Source organism: Halichoerus grypus, chromosome 12 (assembly GCF_964656455.1).
Source record: "Halichoerus grypus chromosome 12, mHalGry1.hap1.1, whole genome shotgun sequence".
In the NCBI taxonomy this organism is placed as follows: Eukaryota; Metazoa; Chordata; class Mammalia; order Carnivora; family Phocidae; genus Halichoerus; species Halichoerus grypus.
The window spans coordinates 82,459,733-82,485,990 of NC_135723.1; the positions used below are offsets into that span (position 1 = coordinate 82,459,733).

Genomic DNA, 26,258 nt, shown 5'->3' on the forward strand with positions numbered 1-26,258 from the left:
ATTCCTTCATTCATTCATTCATTGGGCAAACATTTATTGGATTCCCAGACAGGTCCATGACAGGTGCTGGAAATACAGCAACAAACAAGAGATACATGCCCTCATATATATCAAGATATTATCCTGCCCTAGTGGAGCTCTGTTACATGTAACAAAGAAACTTAATTTCATCAAGAGAAGTGAGAAAAGACTTCCCAAACTTCATCCTGGAGTTAATGGTAGCCATTAAAGAATGTTAAGGGAAGTGACATTACCAAGTCTGCATTTTATATGTGTGTGTGTGTGTGTGTGTGTGTGTGTGTGTCTACATATACACACACACACACACATATATATATTTTATATTTAAATATATTTTTTTATAAATATTTATATCTGGCTACAAGTTTAAGTGCCAGTGACCATAGACAATGCCCACTTCCCCAATACTCCCACTTAGAGCCACTACGAGAGAGTACCCCTCATCTCTCATCTGAGGTGAGTGGGCTCTTCACAAAGTTAAATTAGAGCTTGCTACTGTGGCAAAGGATTGACTTAAGGAGTTTATCTTTCAATCTGCCATTATCCATTTGCCATCAAGTAATATTTAACATGAAATCTTACCTCCTGCTGAGTTTATTGATTGGGCTCATATATCTGTCCATCTAACTAAGATGAGCCTGAATATGGCAGATTTACTTCATCCAAGTTTACAGTTAATAAAGTCCACTGTATGCAATATATAACTCACAAAAATGCTTGGCTTTATGGAAGTGGTTGCTACAATTAGTAGAGTCTCTTGAAAGAAACATATCTTTGTAAACACAGCAAGGTAGGTGAAGACTTCCAGAGTAATGGGATGTTTCACTGTCCTTCAGTTACTTAACATTAAAGTCAATCTTAGCCATTTATAACTGGACCTCTTGCCACATGTAAAGAAATTATCCCACCCACAATTTACATCTCATTTGATTGCTTTGGGAAATATACAGTAAAAACTAGTTAACCCCTATCCTTCAAGAGTAGAAAGTTCATTCTCTAGGTAAAGTTAACTAGAAAAACAAGAGAGAGAGAAATTATATCTGACACTGTCCTTTTATGACCCAGATGCATCTATATGGACACTAATGTGAGTGGTTACCTCCAAGCATTGATGTGCTGTTTTTAACTTAGAATGTTCAATGCTTGCTCAAAGTAAGTATATGATTAGTGTTTTGAGGAACAGAATTGCTCTAATTTAAAGGAGGGGGTGGAATATGTTCTAGAAAAAGGGAAAAATCTGAGCTCTTTATAAAACATACGCAAATTCCTCAAACTTGTTTTAAAAAATTTAAATTATGGGCTTCCCAGTCGACATTTCCAAAAGGCCCCTTCATTCTTTTTTAATTCTTTCTAAACTACACAATCTCTGAGAGCTCAGCCCCTCTTTTCATCAGTCTCTGCAATACAAGAGCCACTGGGGTGGCATTTTCACCTCTGGATATGTAGGATGAAGCAGTTCTGGGTTTGCTATTCTGCAGTTACATGTCACAATCTCCTAACTGATACCACTATTATCTAAAACCATTAACTTGCTGTAAGGATCAAACATTCACCTAAGTGACCACGCTGCCCTCATATTAACCCATTTATGACATGTGTGTGTTTTAAGGCACAGCCGTGCTTCTAAAAAGTTCAGATCCTTAAAGTCCTCATCTGTGGCTCTCCAACTTGTTTTCACTCCCAACACACTTAAGAAATGTGAAATACTTCAATCCATAGAAATGATTCCCAGGGAGCTGGGGGAGGCACATGCTCACATCCTGGGTCCTGTCATTTGAAAAGCCTCTGAGGTCATTTGATAAGCCAACACACCCCACTGGGGCAATAAGAGAGAGAAGGGCATGAAGCCCACCTCATGGGGATGAAAACCACTGGTTTAGTAGAGCATCCATGGTCTTATGGGCAGAAGCCACAGGACAGCTTCTAGCTCTAGCCCCCTCTCCAACTCTCCTCCTAAGTTAAAGAGGCTGATTTTCTTTTTTTCATTTGTCTCTGGGTTTTGATAGGAAGAGAAGCAAAAATAGAATGACAACTCTTCCCGCTCGAGAGGAGCAGAGCCTGCTGTACTCCTGGGCAAAGGAGGTGGCCACCCACGAGGTGTAGTCTCTGCTGCGGGAGCTAAATGAACCTCTCCAACTGATGCCTGAATCCCCTTCACAAACACAAATCATTGCATCCCACTGTTAGGGATCCTGCAGAAAATAGAATCTTCCTGATTTAAACACAGACATACTCTATGCAGATGACTGATCATACAGAGCTCCTTTCCTGAAACCAGGCTTCGATTAGAACATAGAAGGAGACAGGGCAGGAGAAGCTGCCACAGGAAGAACAAGGCTGAAGAAAGAGAGAGATGCCTGGAGGCCTTTGTCTCCTATACAACTTAGGCCAGGCAGCTATAGCAGCATTGTCCAAAAAAAGAGAACTAAGACATCTGGGTAGTACTTCCAATTTTTGCACAAGTATTTTCTATAGAATTTTAAAACAGGTGCCAGCTACACTCTAAAGACCTCAACTAATGTTTATTGTTGAGCAGGACAGTGAGTAAATTCATTAATTAAGACCTTGCTTATCCTTTATCATCACTTTTAATTGTTTGTGTATTTTCAAACCGAGATGCACTACCTTCTTTTAACTCCATTAATTTAGGAAAGTGGCAATATATTGATATCTGTGCATCTTTTTAGATTCTATCCTGAAGGGGCCCAAACTCCAAAAACTGTCCTAAATGTTCACCTTTATTTAAGTCCTAGCATTTGGCTTAATCACACTATTACTTTTCAAAAAGAAATTTTAAGCCAATCTGCAATGCATTAATTTGCTAAACATTCCTTTGCTAACTATTCTAATATTTCATGGCAATCCCAACATACATGTTTAAACAGAATACATTCACACATAAAGTGAAACATCTTCTATTCCAAGAATAACTATCATCATTTCATGATTAATACCAGTGTAGAGTGCTGGCTGGAGTCTCACATAAATCATCAAAATGAATTAAAGTAGCAAAACAATAAAAGTTATCATTATCAAATTCACATTCATGTGGTTCTAGATTCAGCTGAAAGATAGGCTAAGCACCTCTACTCTCTCACTTTTGAAAGACACACATTTTTCAAGCCCCAGTAATTTGGTTAATAAATACACTTGCTTCCACACAATAAATGCTCACTCTTTGCCAGTGTACTGATTTTAGTTATGATATTTACCATAGCCAACACCCCCTACTAACTAAAAGTCACCCACTCTCTGTGATTTGGTCAAGGGTGGCAAGAACAGCCCTCTCATGTGCTGACCACTGTCTTAGGGGTTGACCTGCAACACTGAGCTCTGCCCAAAGAGTCAATGGTAATTCCTCCACCTGGGCAAATAACGTCCCTCCAGAACTACCCAAGAGAATAAAGAGAGAATTGGCCAGTCAATGACCGAAGAACAGAACATAGGGAAGCCAGATCCAGACTACATAAAAACCAAACCCACCCTTCAGGTGGCCTGAAGGTCCCTTTGGCAGCTCAAGGAGTTGAAGGGCATGGGCAGATACTAGTGGAACCTTTCACCTGCATTTTCTCATTAAATCCATTCAAAAACCTAACATAATGTTTTTATCCCCATTTTATAGATAAGCTGATTCTATTAGTATAAAATTAATGTAAACATGCTTTAAAAAGCTCAAATAAGCAATTATCACCAATACTCCACTCCTCAAATCCATGTCTACTTTTGGCTGGCCACTAGACTATAGGAAGGAGAGGGATTCATAGGAATTATTATGGGACTGATGGGAACCAGAATTAGTGTACAAGGGGAGGGTAACAGAAGGAAGGGAGAAGATCCTCATGAAGGTTTCCCTCTTCTCTAAAAGTGGGTGTTGTAAAGGAAGAAAGAGAGAGAGAGAGAGACAAACCAAGAAACAAGCTCATAAATTATCTGTGATGGTTACCAAAGGGGAGGTAGGGGGAAGGGAGATGGGTGAAATAGGTGATAGGGATTAAAGAGTACACTTATCATGATAAGCACTGAGTAATGGTATAGAGTTGCTGAATCACTATATTGTACCCCTGAAACTAACAGAACACTGTATGTTAACAGAATTAAAAGCTTTAAAAAAATTAAAGAAAAGTGGGTGTTGTTGAGCAACAGTCACTGAGTTAAGAACAGAAAAGAACAGATGCTTTGGAGCAAGCGGGAAAAGAAATCAAGTCAGAGAGGAAAAAGATGGTGGGAAAGTGGTTGAAACTAGATACCATCATAGAGCACCAAATGGCATGTAGCTCAGAATTGAGACTTGTGGAAGAAATTCTTGATCCCAGGATGTGATGAGACATCTGGAAAATCCTGGTTTTCATCTTGTCTCCAGGCAAGGGGTCAGCCAGCCCAAGGGAAATTATTCTAGAAATGATGAATTAGAGCACCTTTGGCTGCCTATTTTAATCTTGTGTCCTTCTCATTGCCAAGAGGCTCTTCCTAACGTCCTTCCAAATGTCTCCAGCATTCTGTGCCTCTTCAATACCCCTTAGATACAGAGAGCTTCTGCTCAGCAGCATCCTCATTTCAGAAAATTTCATCAATCTGAAAATAGTCATTAAGCTGCCTCTTAGCATTCTGTCCTCTAAACTAAAGGGATTCATACAGAAGCTGGACAGCCACCTAGGGGGAGGTTACAAAGAGGATTCCAGCATACAAAGTGAGCCAGACTACATGATGCCCCAAGATATCTTCCAAACCAAGAGTCTTTGATTCAATTCCTTTCATCTTTTTTGTGAACTTTTCCATCAATTTGTTCATTTTTGTCACCATAGCTGTCACCTGTCCAACGTTTCCATATTCCTTTAATATTTTTAAATCTAATAGGCACAGGAACAGTTTCTCACAATATAAAACAAAGCCTCATTAATTCAAATTAAATTGGAAAAGTCATGTCTCACCAAGAAACCAGTGAAAAGTATTTTCAATTTAAAAAATTATCTATTATAGAACACTACATAATAGATATTAACAAACAAAATGACAAAGTTAATGAAAGATGGTGAGTCACAACAACCTTATTTTTATGGCACTTTATACTTTTCAAACTATTATTCCATACATTATTTTGTCAATTTTATTCAATATGTTAATGCAATTTATAGGTAGTAGATCATCAAATCTGTATCAGAAAGGCTTGAATTATCCTGATAACTTGAACTTTTAACTCAGTAAGAATTATATATAATTATTCCAAGTCTGCATCAGAGCAGTCTGAATTAATGAGGGTCTGCTCTATTGTAGCTATTATAAACCTGAAAATTTTATGGCCATATTATATCCCAGGATGTCACTCCCGTCTACATGTTAGTAATAAATACTATTTCTTCACACAGGAACTTTTGTCATAAGAGAGTATCCCACTTTAAAGAAGCTTCACCAAGTAAATTATCTTATATCTCAAACACCACAGATATGTTTTATATGAAAAATGCGCTAAGATTTCATTATACTCTCTAAAAACACTCGCTCTGACTTACAATGAGCATCAATAAGGAAGATATCCCAAGATGTTAAGGACTCAACATGTCACAGAAATTATCACCTGTTTGTTCAGGGGGGAAAAAAAAAGTCATAATTAATCCAAACTAACTAAACTAACTAAATCAACACATGTATAAACCTGTCACAGAATCCTCCATTTGAGGAACCTGGTGACCCTGAGAAGGTCTGTGAACATCTTCACCATGTTCACTTTCTTCTTAAACCTGTGGTTGGAGTCAGAACAACTTACTGTCTTTTCACAATGGTCAGAAAGACAATGCCTTTACCTACCTTGAAAAGTCTTAAAATGTTAGCAACCATGATGGACACGGAGCTCGCTGCAGCACCTATGACACCAGAAATCTTGTCAGGCTTGGTGAAAATGGGTGGATCTCCATTAGCGCACTTCACGTCGGAAGCATCTTTCTCTATCAATGCCTGCACGAACGTTAATGACTGCTCCAAAGCATAGGTGTCCCTGGAGCATGTGTCAAGGATCCGGACACCCAGAGTGATATTGGAGAGGAGATCAGGGTCCTTATTAATCTGGTCGATTGCATAAAGCATGGCCTCCAGTCTGTGGATCCCCTTTTCCTTCTTCAGCTCCCCACAAGGTACCCCTCTCTCTCCCTTTGCATGGACAGGGAAGAGACCCCCCAAAATGATGTCCCCATCCACTCGTATTGAATGGGCATACTCCTGGCTGTGAGTTCTTTGCATCATTGTGAGGATCCAGTAGAACTTGGCGGTCAGGAGGAAGAAACAAGGGCAAGAGGCTGATCGCTTTCCCTCGCATACCATTTTCTCCACAGGTGGTGTTGCAACCCAAGACCCAAAGTTTATTCTTGCCACAGAAGAAGGGGGACCACCAGAGGCTGCACCTTCTGGAGGCTACCATCAGGGCCCATGGGGGAAAAGGCTCTGTGGGTTTCAGCAAGTTTTCTTGATTTGAATGTCACAGTGAATTTCCATCAGACCCCTAAGGTTCCATTTTATTTCCATATAAAGTCAACTTGCCTGGAATGGTGCAAAAATTAGAATAACAGCTGAGGTTCTGAAGGTGGGATGAGGTCAACAATTCACGTCCTTGAAGTCAGCCCTGTAGCAGAATTATTCCTAGGGGGGCAGGGGAAGGGAAAAAAATGGTTCAGTTCAACAGGTCTACATTTTTCATATTTTTAAGCCCTGGTTATACCAACCTCTTTTTTTGTTTGTTTGTTCATTTCCCCTATTCAGTAAGAAACTAATTTTTTTTTGTCCCCCTATGATTCTGAACACCTGGCTGCACTGCATCTAAACAGAGAGATTGATGACACTTTGGGAGCAAGAGAAACAGAAAAGTATCAGAAACTAGGTTGATTCTCCCAAGCCACAAAGTATTTTTATTTACCATTTTATTTCAGTAAATCCAATTTCCATGCAGGTAAAAATCCTGTGATTTATGGCATTATTTCTTTTCAAATCTGTTTTTACTTTTGACGGCTGTCTGAATTTAGCATTTAAACGTTGTCCACAAAATCATAATGAAAGTTTATTTTCTGTGATGTATTCAACAAGCCAGTCATCTGTTAATGACATTTTTGGTGCCTCAGATTTCCCAGTGGGGAAAAGTGATTACTCAATCACGAAAGAAAGAGAGAAAGAGAGAGAGAAAGGGAGAAAGAGAGAGAGAGAGAGAGAGAGAGAGAAAGAAAGAAAGAAAGAAAGAAAGAAAGAAAGAAAGAAAGAAAGAAAGAAAGAAAGGAAAGAAAGAGAAAGAGGAGAGGAGAGGAGAGAAAGAGAGAAAAGAAGGGAGGGAAGGAGGGAGGGAGGAAGGAAAGAAGGATGGAAGGAAGGAAGTCAATCCAAGGACCCCAAGTGTATACGTTTTATAGCTTGTGAAAAGATTTAACATAAAATGTCAGCTATTTTATAAAAATTATCTTATTATTCTCTGATAACAAAACAAAGACTTGAAAATGAGACACATGAGGAGGGTTATGTGTGACGATATTCCTATGAATTTGTTGGGGTGGAAGCAATGGGTATTCTCACAGTGCTGAAAGTAAACATTCTTTGATCCTAGAATCACGAGGAGCAAAACAGAGCTGGAGATCAATTGAAGAGCTTCTTAATTTTGTCTGACTCAGGGGGGAAACCAGTTATTTCATCAAGGCTAGAAATAACCTAAAATGAAAACGTCTAACTAGCAAATCTGGAGAAAAGTTTAGGACCTTCAATCTTAAAGAATTTCATGAGGTTCTTTCAAAGGACTTTTGAGGAGGCTTAACTAAAAGCAAGAACTGGTTTAACATAAGACAATCTGATATTTGAAACGCACTTATAATTAAGCGAATAAACAGCACTAACTTGTTTTGGCAGGATGGTTCATCTAAGGCTCGTTTCTAACCTATTTTTATATATATGGGTTTGAAACCTGAAATTTGGACAATTCTCCTCTAACCTAGCCAACGAACATCTGGTTGTAGTTCCTATTCACTTGTTTAATTTCCAGTTCATAAAATTTTCATTCCATCCTCCCTGTCCCGAAGGAAAGGATACTGCCTCCCTAGAGGATAACTGAACATATGTCCAAAAGCCTTCAGAGAAAGCTGCACTTTTTTCACTTTCAGATTAGAAAAGGGGGCTGGCTCATCATAGCTCACTGCCCTGAATTTCCGAGCATACACCTGGCGCATACTCAGAAATACAGCCAATGGCCCACTCTGCTGAGATGGTTCTATTCTGCCCATGACAAGCATTCCCTGCCTCCTGCCACAGGCTAAGCCCTAGATTCCCTCCATTCTGCCCCCAAATATTTAGTCCTTTTCTGATTTTTCTCACCACTTGACTGACATTCCCTCATGTTCAATTCTCCTAGCAGCTGCTTCTCCCTCAGAAAATCTGTGAGTTGACAATAGCCTGACCCCAGGCATTCCACAAAAAGAAACACTCAGAAAGTCAACTTGACTTTCTGGCTAAAACCATTTAAGTGATGGACCATAAATTATATCAACCACCCATTAAGAGATGTACGATTATGTTTTACAGTTTCACAAGGAAGACCAGTTGGAAGACAGTAAAACCTCATTAACTCTGACCACTAATTCAGAGCTTGAGACCAAGTCCACATGGCTAGGCTGACCCTTAGCATATCCTTTCTGACAGAGTGCAGAATAAATGGATATGTGAAGGAAAAATGTTTAACAGGAAAGAGAAGGCGAAGGACACCTGTTGTTCTCCAAAGACCAGCCTTTCTTCGTTACACCAAGCCACTCCTAAGTACTTAAAAGAATAAATGGTTTTCAATTATACAAACATAAAAACAGTCCATCTGTTAATTACAAATCATCCTTCCCTGCTCATGTGGCATTAACCTAGTTCCACTCACTGTACAGTCCTGGAATTAATAAAATTGAGTTTCTTATAAAAGTATTTGTGTTTGTATGGGGCGCCTGGGTGGCTCAGTCGTTAAGCGTCTGCCTTCGGCTCAGGTCATGATCCTAGGGTCCTGGGATCGGGCCCCGCTTTGGGCTCCCTGCTCGGCAGGAAGCCTGCTTCTCCCTCTCCCACTCCGCCTGCTTGTGTTCCCTCTCTAGCTGTCTCTCTCTCTCTCTGTGTGTCAAATAAATAAAATAAAATCTTTAAAAAAAAAAAAGTATTTGTGTTTGTAATAACTTTTTAGTTTCTTTAGCATCTCATAGGGTCTTTTAGAGCTTTAAGGAAAGGTTGGGGATGAGCAGCAATGAGGCAAGAATTCGTTTTATTTAGTGGATGAAGGCACTTAAATGGAAAATGAGAGAGGTTCCATTTTGGTTATTATTGATTGGACAGCTCACTTGAATTTTTGCTCAAGTTCCCTCCCCTGCAACATAGAATTAATGGTACACAACCTCTCAAAAGCTTGGTTTTCTTGTTTGTAAAGGGATGACGGAACCAGGAGCCTGCCATGCAGCACACAGCAGAGCACCTGGTTCAGGGTACGTGCTCAGTAAACAGGAGCGGTCAGTGCTAATCCAGGCTGTAACTCATTTCACACTAAGGCAGAGCAACTTTTTCTATATTTGCCCAATTGGTGAGGTTTTTACTGAATTTTGTCACTTTAAAATTAAAATCAGGGGACGGCTTGGTGACTCAGTCAGTTAAGTCTGCCTTCAGCTCAGGTCATGATCCTGGGGTCCTGGGATCGAGTCCCACACGGGGCTCCTTGCTCAGCGGGGAGCCTGCTTCTCCCTCTGCCTGCCCCTCCCCCTCGCTCACACTCTCTCTGACAAATAAGTAAATAAAACCTTTTTTAAAAATTAAATTAAAATCAGAACTACTTATAAAATACTGAAACATTGCAGTTATTTCAAAATTTGGTATGACGTCATAAAAGTCAGACTCTCAACAACTGAAAGGTTTAGTTTCCCTTTTAAATTTTAAGGACAAATAAATTTCAAAGTTTGTGGAAAACCATATAAATTCAGTTTCATTGTGTAATCTTACATTGCCTAATCTTACTCTTATGCAATTCTTGTAAGCTTTAATCTAAACTCATCCTACTTGGAGTCAATGAGTTTTAAAGAAATAATGACCTTTTCATACGACAGAACTAAATAGCTCTCCTTCGTGTTCTGTGCTTGGCTTAGAATAAAACAGTTTTTCTCTCAAATGGACCTTTCTCTGGGAATGGCTACAAACCTCGCCTGTGCTGATGGACTTCTTCAAGGAGGTGTGAGGTCTGCAATCCTGAAATCAGCCTCGGAGGGGAGCAGATGCCTCACACTATTTCTGAGTCCACAACAAGGGCTTTACAACCTGTGAGGAGGCTTAACCGTTAACCTTCAAAGCCCTTCGGGTTCACTCCCTCCTGGCCCATTTTAGGTACAAGGAACATCCTACATCATTAGCACTTCACCAAAAGTCCCTGCTGGTCCGGGGTGGGTGGGGAGGAGGCCTCCGGCTGGAACTTGAGTTTGGGGCCTCCTAAGAGTGCTCTGTTTCCTAAAAGGCCAGCAGTAAGGACAGCTCCTCAAGGGCCAGGGCCCAGAATTCTGCTTCTCTTTATTTTCTACATACCTTCTCTATACCAAAGACACAAGTATGTAACACAGTAGCACATGAATTTTCACACACCCATCACTAGCTCTTACAGAAATAAGAAAAGAAGGCCCAGAAAGATTGAGTATAGCTCAAAGCCCTGAACTAGTAAATGGCACCAAAGTCAAAATCCTCAGGCCCCCAAGATGGGTCCTGTCCTTCAGAAAGTCCTCAGTGCTGCAGACACTGGTTGACACATGAGTATGAAAGCCCTTCCCCTTGACTGAAATCTTTCAGAAATGTGTAGGTCTTCAACAGTTAGTTGTTTTTTTTTTTAAGATTTTATTTATTTATTTGACAAAGAGAGAGATAGCGAGAGCAGGAACACAAGCAGCGGGAATGGGAGAGGGAGAAGCATGCTTCTTGCAGAGCAGGGAGCCCGATGTGGGACTCGATCCCAGGACCGCGGGATCATGACCTGAGCCGAAGACAGACGCTTAACGACTGATCCACCCAGGCGCCCAACAGTTAGCTCTTTAAGAAAAATAATGGACCAATTAGGAGGAGACAATCTGGGAGCATTTCTAGGGCAGGGTAATTTCCAAATCCCTTAAAGGGTTGAGGATATCAAATACAGTTTGTCCAAACCCCTGCTTCAAACCAGGTTTCCTGACCAGCCTGATGCCAATGAGAACAAACCCACCATCCCACAGAGGGCCCTTCAGGTCTGTTAGCAGGTCTTCCTCCAGCACTTGGCAAGTGCTTTTAAGACATGATATGGTAAAATCCTCACTGAGGAATATCATTAGCCAAGAATTGTGCTTTTTTTTTTCCTCATAAAAAGACCAAACAGCATCCCTAGGCTGGATTTCATTCAGCTCTTTAACAAAAAGGTTAAGCTGAATATTGTCATCAACTCAAAACTGCAAATCTAGCAGTTTCACCTGAAACTGCCCACACTTGCAGCTCTTTTTGGTTGTTTTGGAAAATGCATCACATTTGTCTACAGTCTCCTATGCTACAACATATGTGCATGGCCCTGGAATCTTGGGCGGGCGTGTCCCAGAGTGAGGATGGGTCCCAGACAGAGCGCTCCCCTGCCAACGGAGGCCTGGAATGGGATCTTTGTTTGACGGTCACTGGCTGGCGACATAGAACATGTCACTTCACCTCTCTGTGCTTCCATTTCCTCATCTGTGAAATGAGTGAGATGGACCATATGATCTCTAAGGTATCTTCCAGCTTCCCGTTCTGAGATTCTATTATTTAATAATAAGGGAATGAGACTATGCTCAAACACCAGAGCAAGGCTTTGCCAGCTGAACAAAATAACTGATTTTGTTTGCAAGCTGAGTGACTTTTTCCCATCAGTGAGAGAGGGTTGTGAAAGCTCTTCTGTACAAGCCCCATATTAAGAAAATCTGATACATGAGAAGCTCAACTTACTAAACAGATAAATTAGACGGTGATTATTTGCATTACAAAAGAATTCACCACAGGTTTCCTTTAAATAGCTAAATCCCCCATGCATTTAAAATGCAATCTGATTTGGAATTCAATTTGTACAGTTCTTTTTCCAATAACATAGCTATTGCATAAAAAGACCACGGTTAATGTAATGTAAGTAATGAGAAGCCACTTTTATAGTATGTATCATACAAGAAGAGGGAAAGGGAGTGAAACCAACATTTGCTGAATGCCCACAGCACACCTGGAACCTCACACACGTGATCTCATCTCCTTCACAAAACACACCTGTAAGATTGGTATCACGGCCCCCATTTGGGAGATGAGGAACCTAAAAACAAAGATTATATGAATGTGTCCAACATCTTGGGCCAGAATTCAAATGCAGGACTACTGCTATGTTCTTTCCCTCACTCCATGCCCCTTAAGTTCAGGAGACCACGACAGATAATGTGCACATGAGTGTGGTATCCTGGGGTTCAAGAAGTCCCTGATTCTAATCTCACTCCCCCCAGTACTTGCCATATGGCATTGGGCAAGTCATTTCACCTGGGACTAGTTTCTTTGTTTCTAAACTGAGGAATGATTTCTGGTCACCTCCCAAGACTGTGAAGTCAAATGATACAATAATGTAGGTAAAAGTACTCTATAACCTGCCAAGTGCTTAAGAATGTACAGGGATACTCTTAGTTTAACAACCAGTCCTGGAACTCAAATATTTTACTAGTGTTTTGTGCTTAGAAGACCTTAAAAAAACATTTTACCATCATACTCAGAGCCAGCCAGACCCTAACAAGTCACGTGTCTAAGGAATCAAAGGAGACTGAAGGAAAACTGGAAAGAAGGACCCCAGAGGAAGTCAATGCAAGTGCAGCATCTGACCTGGAGAATGAAGGTCATGGACACTTGGAGCATCCAAAGAGCTATTCTGAAGGAAGTGGTGATAAGATATTCTTCTGCAGTGAAAAGAGGACAATAGGAAACCTTCCTCAGCTGTATACAAGATATAACGCAAAGCTTCTACCACGAAGGGTCATTACCATTGGAAAAGTTAGCCAACAAACAGCTGGTAGATTTCTATCTTTAGACATAATCTTGCCCGGAAAAGTATAAAATTGGCAACACACATGCTCAATAATCTCCACATACTCTTCTAGGGCTCTCCTATATCTTCCCACTTGTGCTCACCTGCTCCTTCCTCCCCCAGACCTGTATCTCTTCCCTCCCTCAGTGCTGATGTGTCCTACAAGTCACACTCTTAAGACCTGGTTCTCCCATTACCTTGGCACTCCCCAGGGACTGAGGTAATTCATTAACAGGTATCAAAACCTAAAGATGCATTAGTGTCATCCCCCAACTGGAACATCTGCATTTATAAGACAATTTCCAAGAGATCCATAATTTCTTTACCAAAGAAATGTATCTAATAGTGGTTAAGACTAGTAATGTAACAAGTCAAAGCCAGGAGTTATCATGAATCAGTAGCCTCTCAGCAGTGTCCCTCAAATCATTCCAACAGCAATGCCTACCACTCAGAAGGCAGGTCCTGGGATAAGAATACATCATGCTCAAGGTCCTTAGTCAGTGAGTTCATCACAACTTGTCAAAGCACCAAGTAGAAATGAAAATCAAAGAAAACATCTCTCTGAGCCAAGAAAGGAATGAGGGAGGGAGGGAGGAGGGAAAGAGGAAGGAAGGAAGGAAGGAAGGAAGGAAGGAAGGAAGGAAGGAAGGAAGGAAGGAAGGAAGGAAGGAAAAGAGAGAGGGAGGAAGGAGGGAGGAAGAAAGGGAGGGAGGGAGGGAGTAAGGGATGAAAAGAAAGGAAAAGGAAATAAAATCTAAATTCCTAGAAACAATGTGACTCAGCTGACTCTGTTCACATCCTCTCCTGGAACAACATGGAATGACCGTCCCTCCTGACAAAACTACATGTGTGAGTCCGGTGATGTCCAATCAGGTTCTACCAAGAAAACAGCAATAGTTTCCTGAACCTTTGAAAGCCAGCCTACTCTACAAGCATGGAGATGTGGCTGGGTCTTTGCTATGGATCCAGTTAAAAGATAAATCCATGCAGCATCTTCCTTTTAAGACACTGAAACAGAACTCCAATCCCCTGACTAAAGGCAAGGTCCTCTTTGTGTTGGACATTCTAACTACAGGAGGAAGACAGTAGGAAAGAAACTTGGAAGGAAAAGCATCACTGATACCATGAGTGAGCTCCTGTGTGTGCAGTGTACTGTGCCTCATGCCTGAAGACAATGGAACATTCTTACACAAAGATTGGCACACAGTGTTGCCAACGTGAATGTCAGCCTGTTGTTTGCTGCATAAATACCAATTAAACCAGCCCCTTGGCAGCTCTAACCTGCTCAGCTAAGTTTGAAAAGAGCATATCTCTCCAGGATGCTAACTTTCTGTCACACTTACAGAAGCTCAACTCTTCCTTTTATCTATTCCTTTTGTATTTAGATGTTTTTAGAACTATTCAAGTAGTCATAATTTGCAAAGAGAGCATGGTAGGGCAGAACTAGCCAGCACAAACCAAATAGAACAAATAGAGCCTAAATAACGGTACAGAGCTGTGTTCTCAGCATCTTTTTCTTTATTCTGGGTAAATCCTCTCCACGAGAGCCTCTCCTGAGCTATTGCTCCCCATATCCCTGATTTAAAAGCAAGAATGCTGTCTCAGGTATGATGCAACCCGTAGTTGACTCCAAAATAGGAAAATTGCATTTAAGATCTTTACTTCATTTTCCCTGATGGATAAGGCTTTTCTCTTCAAAATTATCAGACCACATATTTTCAAGAACTGGGCAATGAATTTCACACAGCTGATTCCGTCTTCTACAGAGATTTTTCAAGACATTATCCACAACCAAGTGACCAAGGTAAAACTAAAGTGGTTTCTGTAGCCATTTGCAATTATTGACAAACAATTTCATAACGGAAAATGGAAATTACAGTCAAGTGCAATAAGCTGTTTATCCAAGATCTACCTGCTGGTGGCTCTTTTCCCTTTTTATTTTTTCTTTCAAGCAAAATACAAGCTATTATCAGAATGCATTTCTACTCTTTATATTTCTTGTCAATATCTCCACCACCAGCCTTGTTTTCCCGTTCTGTCAGTTGGCAGGATTTGTACTCAAGCGCGATAGTAGCCGAGATGGTAGCGTATTCCTGGGTGTTCGAGAGACTCCGATGCCGTCAGGTCTGTAGGTACCCTCAAATGGCAAATAGGGCATTCCCTTCCCCAGCAGGACTAGCTTCGGGGACTGTGGGGCTTGGGTGACTGCAGCTGGCGGGTGGGTCTATTTTTACCCCAACCATCCTGGGAGCACAGACACTCTGACCCCAGGCCCTGCAATTTGGGCCACGAGGGAAACAATTCTTCGGGGAAGCGTGGGGATGCCGTCTTGCGCAGTTGGGCGACTTGCACACCCCTCTGCATTTCATTTGCACCATGGGAGCGTGTCAGACAGACGGGTTTTTTGTTGCTTTGGGTTTTGTTTTTGGTTTTTTGGTGATTCGGTTATATTTTCACCAACCGTATGAACCTCAAGGATCTCCGAGCTGCTTCGCAGAGCAGATGGGCTCGCTATCCGCGTGGCTCAGAGGGTTCTCTACCTCTGTCTCTATCTCTACCTCTATCTCAGCCGGCAGCCACTCACCCCGCCCCCGCTCCCGCTCCCCTCTTTCCTGCTGCATCTTCCTTTTTCTTCTCAGTTCCTTCGGTTGTTGAACCCGGGCTCCGGGTAGAGCCCAGGGCCTTAGAAGTACCTGGTTTCTCTCGCCTTTCCCGCGCCGCTGGGGTATTCCAGGGCCGCCCCAGTCCCCCCGCACGCCCGGGGATCCAGCCTCCGAGCGCTGCCGGACCGGGAGCGCCTCCGCCCTGGCCCCACCTGGCTGCCCCGAGCGCTCACGCCCGCGCCGGTCCGCCCGAAACTGGGGCCACTCTGACCGCAGGTGCTTCGGAGGAGCTGTCGGGCGCATCTGCCTTTGCTCTTTAAACTCAAAATCCCTGAGACCATTTCTCCTCTCCCCCACCCCCAACAGGACAGGGAACTCCAGTGTTTTCCCAAAAGCCACAAGGGGAGAGGGGGATGCGGAAATCCCAACCTCGCCGGGCTAACTCGGAGAATACCAAACTCAAAGCAGAGGTGCAGGGATGGAGGGGTTCTCGTGAACCCCCAAATCACCAGGCTTCTCCCGCGACTCCCGTCTTCCCTAGATCCTGGTTAGACATTCATCCAGCCCCACTCTCAAGAAGGCAGGGGTTACCCCAACTCATCCCGGAAGCCTCTAACTTCGGAAATCCCTCCCGTTAGATTTGCAGACCGGAGGTACCTCGTCATCTCGGCGGGGCAAGTCCGGATTCCGCCAGGGCAGGTCCAGGAGGTCACCCAGGGCAGGCAATCCAAGGAAGAGCGCTTTAAAATCCTGCCGCCACACGCCCCATCAGAGCACCCTAGGCGCTCCTGCCCCCTTCCCGTCACCCTTCAGTCTCTCATTCGCCGACTAAACTTTTGGGGGATCACATCTCCAAGCCTTGGGAGTTCCAAGCTAAGCCTTCCTCCTTTCTGAACCTCTTCACTGGAATGTAATCATGGGAAGACAAGAGGGGTGGCTGCCTTGTTCTTTGCAACGTAAAATCAACAGACACCCAATCAAGCTCTAATGCCCGGCCAGTCCCTCGCCCCCTGGTGCCCACTCTCCCTCGCCCCCCGTTCCCGTCACCTCCGCCCGCCAGTTCTCTCCCAGACTCCGGAGTGCAAGGCCATTTACTTGTGCCCAGGAAAAACAAATCACTAAAGTGATCGGAGAAGAAACGGTGCACCTGGCTGTCCACTGAACGGTTTTAAAGAAGAAAACGGAAAGGGGAATAAAATAGGGGGAATTCTCCTTTTTCCGCAAGCACAACCCTTGGGGGGGAGTTTGGGGGTGGGGGCGTTTTTTCCCGGTGGTTCGGCATCTTGCTCCGCTTTTCCTCTTTCTGCTGCTCGGCGCGTCTTACCCTGCTCCCCGCAGAGGGCGCGGTGAGGAAGCTCGCGGGGGGCCCGCAGCTCCATGTCAGCGGCGCCGCCGCCGCCGCGCGAGGCAAGCACCGCGGCCGCACTTGTGGCTGGTCTCTGGGCTGAGGGGGCTGAGCTGGCCCGGCCGGCGCCAAGTGTCTTCCATGTGAATAACAAATACTCCCACCGGCGGCCGCGATTGGTCTGCGCCCGGCGCCTCCCGATCCTCCGCCCGCGGCCATTCACCCCGCGCGGCGCGGGGAGCCAAGGCCGGGATCGCGTCCGGGATCGCCAATCGCTTCGCGCCAACCAGTCACCTCGGGAAGCAGGAGGAGGAACCCCGAGGGGCGGGAGCCCCTGGATTTCAGTGCCACTGAGCCAACCTGGCGCGGGCAGGGAGAGGGGCGCTCGGCCGACGGTTTCCCCTCCGCGCTACATCACTTCAGCCCGCAGCGACGCCGGGACCAGAAATGTCAATAGTTCTGTTTTTAAAAAAAAAAAAAAAAAGGCACGCCCCCCCCGCACCCGCCCCGCCCCCAACAGAAAAGGGAGGATCAAAGACTCGGGGGATGGGGAGTGGCGGGAAGGGTAGGAAGAAGTGCGGGCGGATGGAAGGAAGAATATGGCTGTGAGGCAGCTGAGCAGCTCCGACTGCCTGGCGAGCCCGGACCCGCGCGGGAAGGCGCCGCACGACGGCCACGCGGAGCCGGGAGTCAGGACCGCGAGCCTGGGGTCCTCCTTCAGGAGCACAGCTCCGAAGAGGGTCACCGTGAAGAATACATGGTCGATGGCAAGTGTCGCCACACGCTTTCTTTTCGGGGATGCTCAAAGTAAAGCCCGCCAGCCGCGCGCTTCCCCTGCAAAGTTTACCTCACGCGGCGCCGCTCTTCGGCCATTTGTCCTGCCCGCAGCTCCGGCGATTGTGTCCCCCACCCTCGCTCCCGAGGGTCTCGGGGGGCGCCTTCTACCGAGCCCCCGGAGCTCGAGCATGGACATAGGACAGTCCCGCTGCGGTCACGGGGACCGTCGTGCTATTGAGCCCATTCTAGCAGCCGCAGATGCGGGGCGGGAAACTCCTGAGGACCCGCACCGCGCGGCTCCTCGGTTTCTGAGAGGGAACCTCGGGATTCCCTCCGCCTCCAGCCGGGGGAAACCCGCGGGCTCTACGTGCACAGTCCAGCGGCCCTCCCCCGAGTTATCGCCCAGGCGCCGCGCACCTGCCCCCGCGCGCGCGAGAGGGAGCCCGGGCCGCCCCGCGCCGGGGGAGCGGCGGCCGGCGCCGCCTTGTGTTGGTGAGAAAGTTCCATCTAGAGGCGGCCGCGCGCCACTGCAGCCCACACCCCAGGCCGCCAGGTGAGCCGGCGAGCCCGCGGCCGCCTCTCCCCGCCGCCCAAGTGGGGAACGCTGCGGGACTGGCGGACAGCCGGTGGGAGATGGGGAGGATGCAGAAGGGGAGGATGGACCCCGTGCAAGGCAGCTCCGCCTCCCCCATTCGGCATCTCCGCAACGAATTTCAACTTCCTAAGCATAATGAACGTCACGGGCATCATGAACGTCACGGGCATCATGAACATCACGAGCATCATGAACATCACGGGCATCATGACAGGTATCTTGCATTATCCTGTATAGTACTTATCCTGTTCAGGCTTCTTTAATTCTCACACCAACTCTGTGAGGTGATGAAAATAATAAATTAAGTCCACTCTACAGATGAAGGAGGGAGCCGAGGCTTAGAGACACAGCTGCAAAGTACTAGAGCCAGAAACCAGAGCTGCCTGGCTTCCAAACCCCGCACACACTTCCTCCAGGGGCTTGTTGCTTTCCGCAAAACTGGCATCAGTGTGTGAAGTTTCCACTGAAGAGACAGCTGTTTCGTAAAGCCACCCTCTTTGTCCCTTAGAAGAATCAACAGGTTTCCAGCTCAGGAGACCTCTTTCCCTTTCACTCCCTTCTTTTCCCATTCTCCTTCCCTTACCCTCTCCCATCTTCCCATGAGGGCTACTTGACTGTAGAATCATTTTATGATCACAACCACCTGGAGGGAAGAAGGAGGCTTTGGAGAAATAAAATAGACTGGGTCCCCTGTCCTCAGGTTCCTAGATAGGGAGCCTCAATCCACTATGAATGTATAGCACAGCCTTGAAGGGAGTGACCAGCAGGCAACAGAGCCTGGAGCAGAGAAGGTGCTAGGAGAACACCTGATACAGAGATCAGATTAGGGGTTGGGTGGGCTCATCAGTCATGTGTCTGCATGAAGTTTGGGAGACTTTCTTACCAACTGGCAGGGCTCCCTTCTTCTCTCCCAGAAGTGTGATTTCTCACTCAGCAGCCTGATTTCTGTAGTAGATAGAGTGCCACCCCAAACTGTAGACCAGCGGTGTATGTCTTAGCAGTTATCACAGGTCACAGGGGTGTCTGAGTCTCTTTCTAAACCCTTTACTATGTATGCATTAATACATTTGGAGAGTGGAGACATGAAGGAGGGAACAGGCATAGCAAGCCTGAAAATACTCTGAGCCCACAGAACTGCTGACCACACCATGATCTCCAGGGTCTGCTAGAGGCAAGCTGTGGGCCCAGTAGGTAGATTGTTGCTCCAGGGCGAGCAGGGAGGGCAGCACCCTGGCACTCTGGCAGGCCCATTTCAGAAATGAGGACAGCATAGCTGGTTGGGGCTTTGGAGGCCTGACAAGGCTAAGTGAGCTGCTCAGGGGAGAAGTGCCTAATGAGCCTGCTTTTCTCCTTTCCATATTGATCGTCACCTGCGGAGAACTGGTGTCTTCCAGGCACATTGCTGCCTCTTTTGGTGCAGCCCTCTGAGAGATGAGCAGAACTGATCTCCCCGAGGGAAAGTTTAATTCTCATGTTTGGTTTTACATCATCTTTAATTTTTGAAACTCACAATGGGACCATCATCCCAGTCCTACATGGAATCTGGTCAATAGGGAATAGACCCATCACACATATTCTGGAGTGTTTTCAATGAGTTTATCTGGTGGCCCCAGAGCAAGTGACATAAACTCATACACGGGTTATAATCCACCCAGATGGATGGCAACATCAGGGCAGAGGAAAAGAGATCATCTTCACGAGTCATTGGTCCCTGTCAGTTACACTCACATAAAAAAGGCACTAGACTGTCCAACCCCTATTCATCAAGCTGAAACCCCACACCTCTGGCTCACCCTCTGCTGCAGCCTGTGTCAGAGGAGAGTGTCTAAAGCCCAGGCAGTCCAGACGGTAGGTAATTCCAGAGTCATCCACCTGGTCTCGGGCTATCACACTGCCATATGAAATATATCTTCAGAAGGTGTCTGACCTCATCATCCATCCCACCCCAAATATTTATGCAAACCAAATATATTTCCTGATGGTTAATACTCCAAGATTTGCCTATAATCTGATTTTCAGTTGATTTAAAATGTGAGAAACTGTCCATGTGTTAGAAAATGCAAAAAACAATGCCATATGCTTGGGGTCCATTTAACTCAAGCTGTGATATGTATTCCACACATGGAGATTTATGCCACAATTCCTGCTTTGGGGTAATCATTAAGACTCGGAACCTTTGCAGGCTACTCACCCAGGAGGAATATTGACAGCATGAAGCTCCCACATGGAGCAAAACAGACAGGGAAAAGTGGGAATGGGATTTGTTTCTTTTGGAAAATAAGACAATATTTTTCTTGCCAAACCATCTGCAAGCGGTGGTAAGTGTATCCTGTTGGTTTTGCTCAGCTTATTAAAACACTGGCTATTGGAAGCAAGATCAGACATGTGCGACTGACTGGGCCAATAAGGTTCGTGACAGTGATGTGCCCCTCACCCTCACAGCTCACATCTGTGTGTAAGAGTCATGGGAGGGATTTCCTGAAAGGATACATATGGCACAGTGTACATGAATCCCTAACTGGCTTCATTTGGGTTCCCCCAGAAGAACAGGCTGAGACAAGGATTCGAGGGCAAGTAGTTTACTTTAAGGGGTGAAGGAAGTCCCAGTAGTCAGGTGGGGAAGTGAGCCAGTAAAGGGTGCATTATCAAGCCACTTGCCACTGTGGGCCCATGGAGCTTACTACCAGTGAGCAACTCTGGAAGCTAGGGTAGAACACACAGCAGAGTTGCCCCAACCCAGAGGCGAGGGAGCCATACACCCACTCCTATCAGGTGTTGGTAAGAACTGCTCACAGATGGTGTTAATTTCTGGCAATTTCAGCCTACTACCTGGGTGGCAGCCAGCCTCCAGAGGCCAGGTAAAGCCCTCTGGTAAAGAAATGCAGGGGCTGGGGGCACCTGGGTGGCTCAGTTGGTTAAGCGACTGCCTTCGGCTCGGGTCATGATCCTGGAGTCCCGGGATCGAGTCCCACATCGGGCTCCCTGCTCAGCGGGGAGTCTGCTTCTCCCTCTGACCCTCCTCCCTCTCATTCTCTCTCTCGCAAATAAATAAAAATCTTAAAAAAAAAAAAAAAAAAAAAAAAGAAATGCAGGGGCTGGCAGTGAATAGGCAAGCAGTGTTTAATCGAGAAGGCTGAGAAAATATAGCAGGTGACAGCATCTGCAACATCTGCCATTAGGAAAACCACACAACACTTACAAGGATCAAGGCAATGTCTCTCCACATGTGGTCTTGGGACCACCTGCCTCAGAATCACCAGGGAGCCAGATATAAGCACAGATACCTGGGCCCAGTCCAGAGCTGTTTGAATCAGACTCACTGAGATAAGGCCTGGGGATCTGTATGTTTTGCAAACATTCCAGGTGATTCTGATGATGTTCATTAAAATTTGAAATCCACTGCTTTCAGGAAATCATTCTCCTCACAGGCAACCAGCAGGCAGCATGTTTAAATATGTAAAAAAGTTACTTGCAAAGCCTAAGGAGACAAATCTTAGAAATCAGGAGCCTGAGGAGGGGAAGCCCATGCTGTCCAGATCCTTGTTCTCTCTTTTACAACTCTTTTTAAACTGAGGAGGTTCCACCCAGTGTTTTCTGAGAAAGAAAAGAGGCTGAGTTTCATTCCTAACTCTGCCATTGATAAATCATATCCTCTTGCCCTTTTAACATTTCTGCACCTCAATTTTTTACCTGTATGTGGGTATGGAAAAGAGCCATCTGTTCAACTCCCCTATCAATAATGTAGAGCTGTCACTGGGAAGGGGCTAACACACACACAACGTACACACACTGCATCTCCCCACATCTCTTGCACTAGGTGGGGTCACATATCTAGTTGTTGTAGAATGAATGGAAGCAATGCACGCCACTTCTAGGCTGAGGAAATTGAGAAGGAGATGCTTCCACCGACCCCACCCCCCCCCCTTTCCCCTTCTTCCAGGTGGAGGCAGAGACTTTCACGGTCCTAAGAATGGCTGCTCAAGATGGAAGGGCCCTTGCCAAGATGAGGAATGCTGCCTGATGACCAGAAACATCCACACTGAATTGTTAAGTGAGTGAGAAACTTTCACTGTGTTGAATCACTGGTATTTAAGGATTCGTTTGTTATAGCACTTAGTTGTTATTCTAATAAAGTGGTATTGGAGGAGGTCATGGAGAAGACCTAACTGCTGTTGACCCATGAGCTGGACCCAGGCAATCGGTGGTTCCTTACCCTTTCTCCTGTCCTTGGAATGTGCATTTTGCCTACTATTCCCATGCTAGCAGCTGTAGCAAGGACATAGCCTTGAGAGAGTAATGTGTTGTTGAGACCATCTGGACTGGATACGTGACTGAACCCCATTAGGGCCACTGTATAAACTGTTAAGATTCTGGTGGGCAGGCAGAGATCTCTTTGTCTTGTAGCCACCCAAGACAAGCCTCATAAGTAAGTTCCCTTGCTTGTTACGCCTGCCACCTACCAATCTGGAGTGGTCTGCCTCTTCCTTAGGCCTCCTTGCCCTCTGCATTCGGAGACCGGTTTCAGATTTCACCAACATGTGGACATGGTAAAGTGTGTCCCCACTAAACCTAGGAGACACAAGAGAGAAATAGCCCTGCTTCTCTAAGAACCACTTCAGCATGGTTACGTGCCCTTCCTTAGTAAGACTTGTGCACTCAGATGCATAGCGCCACGTCCATGTCCTTCCCAAGCCCCATGCTCCCTACCTCTGGCATAACCTGGCCTGCGAGAAGGAAAAGATAGCAGCATTACAGTGTTTGCCTCCTCCCTCCCTGGGACCAGACACGTCTTCAAGCCAAGGGGACTGCTACTGATGAGAGAATTGCTTCTCACGTCCTCTTAGAGGACCTCCTCCAAGTATCAAAAAATACTCTTTTGAACTAGCTGGGGAAAGGAATCTGTATTTCCCATCACTGAAACACCCTCATTATTTCTTCTCCACCTACCCTTCTCAGACCAGCTCAGTCCTGTCTTTTCCTCAAAAACTTTCCCAGACTTCTAGAACACCCTAACATGCCCTGCACAATTTAGCTGTTGGTGGTTTATATTAATGCATTTTTTTCTCTTATTGCATCTCTATCAAGCTGGACTGTTTTCTCATATGGTGTAATAGCGACTTCATTTGAGTCCTTGCGCCTATAGTAAGTAATCATGAGTTCCTGGGCTATTAACCTTGGACAGAATCAAGAGCAATACCACCACCACTGTAGCTGCCACGACCACCAGCTACCCTCCACCACCTCCTCCTCCATCACCACCACCTGCACCACCTCTACCTCCCAGTCCCCTACCACCACCATCACACACCCACCTTAGTGCCCTCCAAGGCTAAAAGGTGACACTAGAGAAAGCTTAATAGAGATCATATTTTTAAATCACTTTGTAAAAATTGCTGGATATAACTCAACCCCAAATGTGATTTTGAGTTCTTACATTTCAGTTCTTTAGGTTTAAAAACTACCTAAACCTTACCCTAATTATTCATTAAATTTTTTTAATTTTTTTTAAAGATTTTATTTATTTATTTGAGAGAGAGAGAGAATGAGAGAGAGAGAGAGCACATGAGAGGAGGGAGGGTCAGAGGGAGAAGCAGACTCCCTGCTGAGCAGGGAGCCCGATGTGGGACTCGATCCAGGGACTCCAGGATCATGACCTGAGCCGAAGGCAGTCACTTAACCAACTGAGCCACCCAGGCGCCCTCATTAAATTTTTAATCTGAATCTCAGAAACCTGTGTTCTTATGGGAAAAACACTTAAAACAATGTTTGGCAGATAGAAAGAACATAAATGTTAGCTACTAGTTGCTATTGTCCAAGAAACAACTTGTATTACATTTCATGTAGCTTTAAATTTATAACAAAGACTTCTTGTGATAATTTGATGTCAGAAATGAGCATTCATTTCATGAGACTTCCAGTGACAGGATGTTTTGGCTTGCTTTGCTACTTATCATCAACTGACCAGGAAGTAATAACCAAACAAAAGTATACACATGAACATGAACTCAGTAATGAGTCCAGATAAGCTATTTGATTCTTTCCAAGGCTAATAATCAAGTAACTCATGATTACCCACTTGGCCCAGGGAACTAAATGAAGTCATAGCCACTACATCATAAAATAAGAGATATGCCTGATAGATATGTAGTAATACAGAGAAAATGTACAACAATCAACAGCTAAATTATATAGGTCAGAATAGGGTGTTCTAGGAGTCTGAGAAGGTTTTGAGAAGAGAGGACCAAGCTGGTCTAGGAAGGATGGGTAGAGAACAAAAGAGTATGTTCCAGAGCTTACAGGAAACACAGCTTTCCCTTCCCCACAGTCCAATAGTCCAAAAGAATCTTATTAAAATATTATTTCCTAGGTACAAAAATGTGGCTTATGGTAAGCAAATCATGAAACTCACCCAGATGTACTGAGAGACCAAAGGAACCCAGCTAAAAAAAAGTTAACTTACAAGACAGCATAGTAGGTATCTACAATTGTATGACAAATTACCCCAAAACTTAGCAGCTTTAAACAGCACACATTTATTATCTCACAATTTCTATTGATCAAGAATCCAAGCCTGGCTTACATAGGTCTCCTGCTCAGGCTCCCTCCCAAGGCTGCAGTCAAAGTGTTGGCTGAGACCTTAGTCATCTCAAGACTTGACTGGGACAGGATCTGCTTCCAAGCTTACTCAGTGGTTGTTGGCAGGATTTAGTTCCTTGTGGGATGTTGGACTGAGAGCTTCAGTTCCTTGCTGGCTGTTGGCCAGAGGCCGCCCCTAATTCCCTGCCACATGAACTTCTCTATAAAGCAGCCGACGACGTGACAACTAGTTCATCAGAGTATGCAAGTGAGAAAGAAATCAGGAGAGTGCCAGCAAGATGGAGGTAACAGTTTTCTGTAACCTAATCTTAGAAGTGACATCCCATCACATTTGCCATTATTCTTCTATTCATTAGAAATGAGTCACCGGGTGACTCAACCCCCACTCAAAGGGAAGGGGGTGATTACACAAAGGCACAAACTTCAGGAAGCAGAAATCTTCAGGAGCCATCTTAGAAGTCTGCCTGCTCCAGGAGTTGTTGCTTTGAAGATCCCATCACAGTGAGGCTTGCAGAGCTTTGAATGTGCCTGCCTATGACTCCATCAGGCACTCAGAGCAATTGTTAAGCAAGGAACAGCATCTACCATTTATAAATTTATAAACTCTGCAACTGACAGTGTTAATATATTGTTGCATTTAATGGGGAAAAAATTAGTTTGTGAGGTAGAGAAACAATAGTTGGCCGGGATTCCATTGCTTTTTAACAGCTTTAATTTTATTATTTTACTTCCGGATGGTCACAAAGCATCTAATACAGGTCCTGCCTGTACCTAAACAGTCTTATTTTCTTTTTTCTCCTTTTCTTCCTTCCTTCACATTTCTTCCATTTTTGGATACTTAGTGGTAACTTCATTGGAGGGAAGAAGAGTGAAAAACATGATCATCTTCTGGAAGAATTACTGCACTTCCTAATCTTTTTTTTCCCCATTTCAAGTGAGAAGAGGGAGGCAGGAAAGAAAGCAGTAAAGGAATCAAAGAGGGGAGGAGAGAAAGGAGGGAAAATGAGGCTCTGGGAAAGACTCTAGCCATCTGGGGTTTTATTGCCTTAAATTAGAAGTGAGGGAGGAATTCCCAGTTCACTCTTCTGAGATAGAAAAGCAGAATCCAGGAGCATTTCCAGGGGCAAGTTCTGGGTGCAGTTGTTTGAGTGGGAAAGAGAGTGGTGGCAGAGGCAGGTATGCAGGCTGGTGGGAACGCTAGGGGCTGCAGACGGGAAGGCTGCCCAAAAGCAAAGGGGAACAGTGAGACCTGAAGAG

The 26,258-nt window shown here is 44.9% G+C and overlaps 1 protein-coding gene and 1 long non-coding RNA gene across 6 annotated transcripts in view; one reads left to right on the forward strand and one right to left on the reverse strand.

Moving 5' to 3' along the window:
• GRM8 (glutamate metabotropic receptor 8) overlaps nt 1–18,221 on the reverse strand; it is a 730,092-nt gene extending 711,871 nt beyond the window's left edge. For 3 of the 5 annotated variants that reach the window (XM_078059532.1, XM_078059528.1, XM_078059531.1), the window contains exons 1-2: nt 17,012–17,465; nt 5,824–6,648 (exon numbers count right to left, since the gene is read on the reverse strand). In XM_078059532.1, the coding sequence (XP_077915658.1) occupies nt 5,824–6,333 (510 nt within the window). In that variant the 5' untranslated portion in view covers nt 6,334–6,648; nt 17,012–17,465. Of the gene's footprint in view, nt 1–5,823; nt 6,649–16,344; nt 16,586–17,011; nt 17,466–17,879 lie in introns of those variants that run through there. The other 2 variants (XM_078059529.1, XM_078059530.1) reach the window with 2 other exon arrangements.
• A 174-nt stretch (nt 18,222–18,395) lies between these two features.
• The window catches only part of LOC144379680 (uncharacterized), a 44,794-nt gene continuing 36,931 nt past the window's right edge, over nt 18,396–26,258 (forward strand). Inside the window, exons 1-2 of the long non-coding RNA XR_013443010.1 lie at nt 18,396–18,618; nt 22,345–22,455. This is a non-coding gene — a long non-coding RNA (uncharacterized LOC144379680). The remainder of the gene's footprint in view (nt 18,619–22,344; nt 22,456–26,258) is intronic.